At 46.6% G+C, this 10,254-nt stretch overlaps 1 protein-coding gene across 1 annotated transcript in view; it reads left to right on the top strand.

Moving 5' to 3' along the window:
* The first annotated feature begins 9,345 nt into the window (after positions 1–9,345).
* Positions 9,346–10,254, top strand: part of GFOD1 (glucose-fructose oxidoreductase domain containing 1) — a 46,186-nt gene continuing 45,277 nt past the window's right edge. Inside the window, exon 1 of the mRNA XM_015820508.1 lies at positions 9,346–9,598. Within this exon, the coding sequence (XP_015675994.1) occupies positions 9,346–9,598 (253 nt within the window). The remainder of the gene's footprint in view (positions 9,599–10,254) is intronic.

Below are 10,254 nucleotides of genomic sequence, written 5' to 3'. Positions count from 1 at the left end.
AGGAACTCATATTATACCAGTTGCCAAACATCCTTGTAGTTTTCCTTTGATTTTTGTAGTTCAGAATCAAGGAAAATAAATCAAGAGACAAATATTTGGTAATTCTTAGCTTTGAAAATCTATAAGAAATCTGTATTTATTTGAAGATTGTTTCAAACTCATAGCATTTATAAAATTGTAAATTTTTGAACTGAACATATTGGGCATGCTCCTAGAATTATGGTTAGATTACAGGTTTTTGTTGCACATTTACAATTGGTTACTTCATGAATTATTTCCATTTTTTGGAATTTAATATCAAGCGATAATAACATAACACATATTAATTTATTAATGATATTTAGTAAATATTAATAATACAAAGTAAGGTACTGAGGTAAATTGGTCAACTGTGATGGTTTTTCTGTTCAGTGCATTGGAAGCAGACACTGCTGTTACTAATTAATTAAGAATGCAGTATCTTTTTTAGGTAAAAAAAATAGAAGTTCTTTCAAATTTTTATATTAAGAGGTATGTTCCCCAGGAAAAATTATCTGGGATGAATGCAGAGATCAACACAGCCAAAGCTAGCCCTAAATATGCCTATAATAAAACGGTGTTTTTTCCCCTCTATTAACCTCTTTTGTCTCTTTCTGTCATCCTCATCTCACATTCTCTGCCACTTGATTCATTTTTATTTTTACATTTTGCTAAAGAAAGCAGTTCCTTAAGAGGACATGCCCTCTGGCAGTGAAAAAAAAATGAGACAAAAGTATTGTCAGGCACCATTTCTGCTGCTATGACCTAAAAAATAAATTGTAATTTATGTGGCCACTTGTTGGAGATTTTATCATTGCTATGAACCTAAGATCTTTTAAACTACTACCGGTAGGTGAGAAATAGAGGAAGGGAGGTATTTTCACATGCTGCCCACGTGTCTGTTTCTCATGTAGCCTGAAAATAAAATAAGTTTCTGTATTTGAGACAGATGAAACTTTCTCTGTCTCCCCATCTCCTCCCCCTCTTGTGGTTTAGATGGAGGTGTGATTTTCCCACCGTATGCATGTATGTATGTATGTATGTATTTTTATTTATTTAATTTCTATGCGGCCCATCTGTCCTACTAGGTGACTCTGGGCAGCTTACAAATTATTTCTTAATACATCTTCTCCCTTTCCATTTAGCTAGGTACTGCAAAATGTTCAGATATATCTTAACTTCTGTGAAGAAAATGGTTAGTAACCGAGTAAGAGAAATATTTATTGCCAGTGAAAATGTTCTTTCAGTATAGTATTTGTGTGGAAAAAGCTGCAAAACTGGAAACATGGGAGGGGGGAGGGGGAAGGAAAGGAAGTAGAGATAGGCTAAGAGGCAGAAAAGGGGTGAGGTAGTTGATAATGAGAGATCAGAAGAACCCTTACATGTTTTGGCTGGATTAAATAAAAAAAAAACCCCTGCTGCACTGTATTGAATTACACACATTGATTTGAGTCCCTCAACCACACGCTCACAGGTAACTAATGCTAAAGTATTATTTCTGTATGTATTCATTTTAAAAAATGATTCTAACATTGGGAATAACAGCTAAATTACTTTTTCTCACTCAAATAATATGGAATAGGCAAAAATGTGTATGTTCTCATGGTGTGTGTGTGTGTGTGTGTGTGTGTGAGAGAGAGAGAGAGAGGGAGGGATGGAGGGAGAGAGAAAGGGAGAGAGATGATTGCCTGAAGAAGAGGGCTGAGAGACAGTGACTGGCCTTAAATCACCCAGCTGGCTTTGGGCCTAAGGTGGAGTAAGAATTCATGGTCTCCAACCTGATGCCAGAACCACTACATAAAAACTCTCATGTTTTATAGATGCCACTCAATACCTTCTTGTAACATGCATTAAGGGAGCAGAGGGAAGGTTTGCTTGAGAAATGCCTGATTTCAGGGCCAGAGTTCCATGAACTTTGGAAAAAGCCTGGAGTTTGTAGATCCCATCTTTTCAGTCACTAAAATCGGACCCATTTCCGACTCTGAAGTAGGGGCAAAGGACAATGGAATTATTTTAAGAAGAAACTGGACAGCCATTTGTCCAAAATGGTATAGGGTTTCCTGCCTGAGCAGGGGGTTGGACTAGATGACCTCCAAGGTCCCTTCCAACTTTATCATCATCATCATCATCATCATCATCATCATCATCATCATCATCATCATCATTATTATTATTTGCAAGTGAACACCAAGTAGAGCAGGGACTTGTGGACTTCAACTCCCAGAATTCCCCAGTCACTGGCTGGGGAATTCTGGGAGTTGAAGTCCACAAGTCTTCAAGTTGCCAAGTTTGGAGACTCCTGCGGTAAGGTTAACCATGTCTTGTATCAGCTCCGATTCCCGAAAGGGGCAAGATCAGGGAGCGAGGCAGTCTCCTGGCCTGTGCTCTTCAGCGGGAGCCCTCTGCCCTTCTCCCGTCCTTTCGACTGGTCGGGCCTCGGGGGTCAGACGTTGCGGCGGGAGACAGCCAGCCCGGCCTCGCGGTGCTTGTTTATTCCTTAACGATCCGATCTCTGTTGTTGTCCTTCGCCAGAGCCAGCTCAGCTCCGGGCAAAGAAAGCCAGCCAAACGGGGGAAGCTTCCCTGTATGCCAGAGCCACCCTCCAGCCGGCCTGGGGCCCAATGACAGGTTGAGAGCTCAAGAGGGCGTTGCAGGAAAAAAATCCACTCGAGGTGACAGCCAAACTCCTCCTATCCTCACAATGCTTTGGTGTGTATTGTGGGGAACATGGCAGATGGAGATTAGAAGCGGGGCGGCTGCTGCGGCTTCGGCGGCTCCTGGCTCCCGCGCCACTTGTTGGCTGCCCTTCGGTGCCCTTGCACTCGAGACGGCGAGGATGCAGTAGGGCGATTGCAGAGGATGGAGCCTTAGAAACGAGCGATCGGGTTGGTCGGGATTTTTTTTTTTTTTTTAAAAATATCGCCGGATTACTTGAATGCCCGCGTGTGCGCAGCGCAGGCACGGGGAGCTCGGGGCCGTGCGCGCTTGGGATGACCCGGCCATGGAGGGGCAACGGCAGCGAGCCGGGCAGACTAGCCGCCTGCTGATGAAGACGCCCTGGAAGCGACAGGGGCCCGCGGCCGGGAGCAGAGCCAGCCACTGCTGCAGGGATCGGGTGCCGCTGGCTCCCTGCGGCGGCAGCAGCAGCAGCAGCAGCCGCAGCAGCAGTTCCCGGTTGGGACTGGGCGCCCTTCGCGTAGTAACCCCGCGTTGCTCGTAGTATTGCGGCTCCGCGCGAAAGGGCCGACGCGGAGGAAAGGAAGGCGCGGGCATCCAGGTCGCAGCGAGGAGGAGGAGGAGGAGGAGGAAGAAGAGGAGAAAAGGTGAGGGTGGAGGGGAGCAGGCAGCAGCAGCACCAGCAGCAGCAGCAACCATGCTGCCCGGGGTGGGCGTGTTCGGCACCAGCCTGACCGCCCGGGTCATCATCCCGCTTCTAAAGGACGAGGGTTTCGCGGTCAAAGCGCTCTGGGGCCGCACTCAGGAAGAGGCGGAAGAGCTGGCCAAGGAGATGAGCGTCCCCTTCTACACCAGCCGGATAGACGAGGTCTTGCTGCATCAGGATGTGGATTTGGTCTGCATCAACCTGCCGCCTCCCCTGACCAGGCAGATCGCCGTGAAAACTCTGGGTGAGTCTCCGTGGAGAGCGTGTGGCGGGCAGCGGGCGAGACTTCCGAGGGGGGGGGAGGCCGTGGAAAAAGCGGCGGCGTCTTGAACTGGAAAAGGCCTGCTTGGAAGCCAAATCCCTGGCTGCCCTAGATGCCCTCTAGAGTGCCCTCTGATTAGGTATCCAACCTGCTTTGTCGTTTATTGGAAAGAAAAAGAAAAAAGGCTCTGCACATCCTTAGGGGCACAGGCTCAGTTTTTTATTACTGCTTATGCGACAGGGCCTTTCTTTCCATTGATAAGCCCTAAATCTGAGTACTGCTCCATATCAAATCCCAGATTGTTTAACTAGTGCTTCAAAAGTCCTTTCCGGTATACAGGGGTGTAACTTTTGAATGCATTAAAGTGCCAAGCGAAGGCCCTCTTCATATGTTTTAGAGGTGTTCTTATAATCCTGGGCACTGAAAACAGGTTGCATTAGAACAGTGGTTCTCAACCTTTTTAATGCCGCGACCCCAACCGGTCGTAAGTCGAGGACTAAACCGGTCGTAAGTCGAGGACTAAACCGGTCGTAAGTCAAGGACTACCCAACCGGTCATAAGTTGAGGACTTTCCCTGCCCGGGAGCGCCGCGCATCCGTGGTTCCGCCCCCTGCGCCGGCCAAGGCGTAGCTGGCAAGCGGCAGAGACGGAGCAGGCCGACCACCAGCTGGCCCAGCCCAAGGGAGGTAAGGCACCCGCCGGAAAAGGGGGAAAAAATGGCAGACAAAAAAATGGCGGACAAAAAAAATGGTGGACAGCCTTGCTTGGCGACCCCCATGAAATGGTCGATCGACCCCAAATGGGGTCCCGACCCACAGGTTGAGAACCACTGCATTAGAAACTGTCAAGAGTGACTAAATAGGGGAATATACACCTGCACAGAATTCTTCTTCAAGGAAACTGAAGGTCTGCCCACATTTTTTGTATTCCTGGTGTTTTCCCTCCTGGCCAGGGTAGCCTTTACATTCCTCATTGATTTTTCATCTTCTGTGACTGAATTATTATTTTTGTATCAAATCATTCTTTGAGAACTTTAGTTCTGTGCACTTGGTCAGCCCATTTTACTCAAACAATACAAAATTAAGGGTGCCAGCTGTTTTCCTTCTGAAATTCTTATATCTACCTGGTGCTCCATGGTGTATGATCAGAGAATAATAGGACTGGGTTTTGATATGCCCAGTATTGAGTTTCACTTGCTCAAGCTACAGCAGTGGGACAAAGGCAGATGGAAAGTGGCTTAAAATATCCAAAGCCTATCTGATTCTAAATTAATATTTTCCCCCTTTGGAATGGGTTTGCGTGTTCATTTTGAATTGAATATAATTAGCTTTTCTGACTACTCACCCCTGCTTTTTTGAAAAATGTTTGGTAGGAAATAAACCTTAAACCTACTGATTCCCTAATTAAGTTAGTGTTTTTCAAATACCTTGTAGACCAGGTATATAGACCACCAGCTGCATATGGTCCTGGACAGCTAGTAAGGTAGCCCAAAAGATAATTAAAATATATATTAAAAAAAGAACTTTGCTACTTATATATACTAACTATATTATCTATTTTATATGTAGCCCAAGACAATTCCTCTTCAGTCCATGTGTCCCAAGCAAGTCAGATGGTTGAACAATCATGCCATAGACCTTTCCATTGCTACACTTTTATTTTTTTCAAATATAAGAGACAATAGTCTTAAAAAAATTGATGGGCAACATAATCATTGCACTTAGTTACCCTCTATTGCTAATATTTATTATAAATAAAGCATTGTTATTTACAGTGTAAACATCTACAAGACAAGGATGTTGTCTTATATAAAAAGAGCCAGTGTTAAATTTCTATTTGAATTTATGGAAGTTATTTTTCTACGGGAAAGTGATATAGCTTTGTGTTAAAGCCATACTTTGACTGCAACAGATCCTACTTTCAGTATCTAGCATTCCCAGGTAAGGATGGAGAAAATTACGGTACTTTATAAAATCTTGGAGATCTGCAATCAGTGTAGATCAGCATTTCCCAAGTAAAATGTATTCCAGAAGTATTATATTACAACTCTTATCAATTGGCTCCTCTTCATTTCCAGTAGTATTGTTCTTTTTTTAAAAAAAAAATCTCAGCAAGAAAAACAGTAGCATTTTCATATTGTCTGGGGATGTTGGGGTTACAGTTCCACCTATCTGGAGAGCAACCAGACTGGAGAAAGTTCATTTAGACAAGAGTTAAGAATCATGATTTGCTTTAGAATTTTTAAACATTTTCATAATTTTTCAAAGGCAAAAACTGTTTTGAATGATTCACAAAAATAAAATAGCATGTAAATATTACACAAGAATAATCATGAAGAATTTGACCCACAATGATACTGACCCATAATAATTAGTTTTGTATTCCTTCTTAGACTGCATAAATTTATATACAATGAAACCTTAATTTAACAGATCAAGGGAGAGGGAGGGTGTGTCCATTATTCCCAACTGTATTAAATCACAAATCATGTCATTTATTATAATTTAGATTATTTGCATAATATAAATGAAGCAGATTATGTTATTTCAATTTGCGTTGTTTTAGGAACCCTGTCATTTGGCAAATTATATAAATTATGAATGATGTAAAATTATCATAAAATATTAAGTTGCATTGGACTTGATTGTTACTTCAGGGCCTGTCCAGAAAAAATCTTAGTCTGTTGCATAAAAAGGGGTCCATTAAATTGAAGTTTGTTCTTTTGTGTTTTCAAATAGAATGGCAGTATATGGAAATGTGATGGAATAGAATTTTTCTATTTTTATAAAAAAAATATCTTTAGGTATTTTTCAGCAGTGTTACATTTTTTTTAAAATTGCCAAAACAAGGTTTTTTTGTTTTTTCTAAGTTGCATACCTGCTGCAGTTGCATAAAAAAGAAGTGTCTTCACTTCTGCTTTTCAGACCAATGCAACAGCTGTTTCAAGTTCAGGGAGAGGAAGATAAGACAGGAACCAAAGTTGGTCCTCAGACATGTAGCCTGACACAAAAGAGAAAAACAAAAGCTATTTTACTACTTTTCCAAATCTCCCTTTATAAAAGGTGTCTAGTGTTTCATCTCTTTTGTTATTTTGCTGCTAGACGCAGTGGTTCTCAACCTGTGGGTCAGGACCCCATTTGGGGTCGATCGACCATTTCACGGGGGTCGCCAAGCAAGGCTGTCCGCCATTTTTTTTATCCGCCATTTTTTTTGTCCGCCATTTTTTCCCCTTTTCCGGCGGGTGCCTTACCTCCCTTGGGCTGGGCCAGCTGGTGGTCGGCCTGCTCTGTCTCTGCCGCTTGCCAGCTACGCCTCTGCCGGCGCAGGGGGCAGAACCACGCATGTGCGGCGCTCCCAGGCAGGGAAAGCCCTCGACTTACGACCGGTTGGGTAGTCCTCGACTTACGACCGGTTTAGTCCTCGACTTACGACCGGTTTAGTCCTTGACTTACGACCGGTTGGGGTCACGGCATTAAAAAGGTTGAGAACCACTGTGCTAGAGAGAAAGAACTGAAGTGGGAGCCCCATTTGCTAGGTTATCATTTCTCTTTATAAAATTCTAGATTTTCCCCAAGCAGATACTATTTAGGTGTGTTAAGAGGGAACAAAGTGAGTAGCATATTGGGGATGATAAGAATTATAGTCTAGTCTTTAGTGTCTCTGAAAGATGCTGTTAGATGTTGAAGATTTCCAGTGAGAAATGTGTGTCTCTCTTTAAAGAAGCAACTGATTGCTTCATTATATTAGTGACTAATTCAATCAGGGATTCCTTGAAGTTAAGCAAAGCTGCTGAGGAAACCACTTCGGTGATACTGAAAGGCATGCATATTTTATACCACAAGACATCAAATTTGACACAATTGACAATTGGACGCCAGGTCTTGGCGTATTCGGGTCTTTTCCCATGTAAGATTGAGAGTATCTTGGCGACGTTTCGACGAGGTCCCACTCGTCATCTTCAGGCTGGGGTCTTCGGCTTCGTGCTTGTGCGAGCAAAGTGTGATCAGAGCTGCCATCTCTCTATAAATATTGGTGGGGGTGTGTGGAGTGCTGGCTTAGTTGCTGTAGGTGGATTGGCTGGCTGTTATTGTTTGCTGATTGTTCAGCTGTTTTGTAACATCCTGAGTAGTTGAGGTGCTGGCTGTGTGCCCATTAGTCTTTTGTGTTATAACGACCTGGGTAATGGGTTGTGTGATTACATCCTGAGATCTAGTGTAGTGATATCCTGAGTTTTGTGTTGCAACATCCTGGGTGGTTGGCTGTGTTGTAACATCCTGNTCACTAAAATCGGACCCATTTCCGACTCTGAAGTAGGGGCAAAGGACAATGGAATTATTTTAAGAAGAAACTGGACAGCCATTTGTCCAAAATGGTATAGGGTTTCCTGCCTGAGCAGGGGGTTGGACTAGATGACCTCCAAGGTCCCTTCCAACTTTATCATCATCATCATCATCATCATCATCATCATCATCATCATTATTATTATTATTATTTGCAAGTGAACACCAAGTAGAGCAGGGACTTGTGGACTTCAACTCCCAGAATTCCCCAGTCACTGGCTGGGGAATTCTGGGAGTTGAAGTCCACAAGTCTTCAAGTTGCCAAGTTTGGAGACTCCTGCGGGAAGGTTAACCATGTCTTGTATCAGCTCCGATTCCCGAAAGGGGCAAGATCAGGGAGCGAGGCAGTCTCCTGGCCTGTGCTCTTCAGCGGGAGCCCTCTGCCCTTCTCCCGTCCTTTCGACTGGTCGGGCCTCGGGGGTCAGACGTTGCGGCGGGAGACAGCCAGCCCGGCCTCGCGGTGCTTGTTTATTCCTTAACGATCCGATCTCTGTTGTTGTCCTTCGCCAGAGCCAGCTCAGCTCCGGGCAAAGAAAGCCAAACGGGGAAGCTTCCCTGTATGCCAGAGCCACCCTCCAGCCGGCCTGGGGCCCAATGACAGGTTGAGAGCTCAAGAGGGCGTTGCAGGAAAAAAATCCACTCGAGGTGACAGCCAAACTCCTCCTATCCTCACAATGCTTTGGTGTGTATTGTGGGGAACATGGCAGATGGAGATTAGAAGCGGGGCGGCTGCTGCGGCTTCGGCGGCTCCTGGCTCCCGCGCCACTTGTTGGCTGCCCTTCGGTGCCCTTGCCCTCGAGACGGCGAGGATGCAGTAGGGCGATTGCAGAGGATGGAGCCTTAGAAACGAGCGATCGGGTTGGTCGGGATTTTTTTTTCGCCGGATTACTTGAATGCCCGCGTGTGCGCAGCGCAGGCACGGGGAGCTCGGGGCCGTGCGCGCTTGGGATGACCCGGCCATGGAGGGGCAACGGCAGCGAGCCGGGCAGACTAGCCGCCTGCCGATGAAGACGCCCTGGAAGCGACAGGGGCCCGCGGCCGGGAGCAGAGCCAGCCACTGCTGCAGGGATCGGGTGCCGCTGGCTCCCTGCGGCGGCAGCAGCAGCAGCCGCAGCAGCCGCAGCAGCAGTTCCCGGTTGGGACTGGGCGCCCTTCGCGTAGTAACCCCGCGTTGCTCGTAGTATTGCGGCTCCGCGCGAAAGGGCCGACGCGGAGGAAAGGAAGGCGCGGGCATCCAGGTCGCAGCGAGGAGGAGGAGGAGGAGGAGGAGGAAGAAGAGGGGAAAAGGTGAGGGTGGAGGGGAGCAGGCAGCAGCACCAGCAGCACCACCAGCAACAGCAACCATGCTGCCCGGGGTGGGCGTGTTCGGCACCAGCCTGACCGCCCGGGTCATCATCCCGCTTCTAAAGGACGAGGGTTTCGCGGTCAAAGCGCTCTGGGGCCGCACTCAGGAAGAGGCGGAAGAGCTGGCCAAGGAGATGAGCGTCCCCTTCTACACCAGCCGGATAGACGAGGTCTTGCTGCATCAGGATGTGGATTTGGTCTGCATCAACCTGCCGCCTCCCCTGACCAGGCAGATCGCCGTGAAAACTCTGGGTGAGTCTCCGTGGAGAGCGTGGCGGGCAGCGGGCGAGACTTCCGAGGGGGGGGGAGGCCGTGGAAAAAGCGGCGGCGTCTTGAACTGGAAAAGGCCTGCTTGGAAGCCAAATCCCTGGCTGCCCTAGATGCCCTCTAGAGTGCCCTCTGATTAGGTATCCAACCTGCTTTGTCGTTTATTGGAAAGAAAAAGAAAAAAGGCTCTGCACATCCTTAGGGGCACAGGCTCAGTTTTTATTACTGCTTATGCGACAGGGCCTTTCTTTCCATTGATAAGCCCTAAATCTGAGTACTGCTCCATATCAAATCCCAGATTGTTTAACTAGTGCTTCAAAAGTCCTTTCCGGTATACAGGGGTGTAACTTTTGAATGCATTAAAGTGCCAAGCGAAGGCCCTCTTCATATGTTTTAGAGGTGTGCTTATAATCCTGGGCACTGAAAACAGGTTGCATTAGAACAGTGGTTCTCAACCTTTTTAATGCCGCGACCCCAACCGGTTGTAAGTCAAGGACTAAACCGGTCGTAAGTCGAGGACTAAACCGGTCGTAAGTCGAGGACTACCCAACCGGTCATAAGTTGAGGACTTTCCCTGCCCGGGAGCGCCACGCATGCGTGGTTCCGCCCCCTGCGCCGGCCAAGGCGTAGCTGGCAAGCGG

This window comes from Protobothrops mucrosquamatus, unplaced genomic scaffold (assembly GCF_001527695.2).
Source record: "Protobothrops mucrosquamatus isolate PMUCROS unplaced genomic scaffold, P.Mucros_1.0 scaffold1135, whole genome shotgun sequence".
Taxonomy (NCBI): domain Eukaryota; kingdom Metazoa; phylum Chordata; class Lepidosauria; order Squamata; family Viperidae; genus Protobothrops; species Protobothrops mucrosquamatus.
This window is presented reverse-complemented; position numbering and strand designations above follow the sequence as displayed.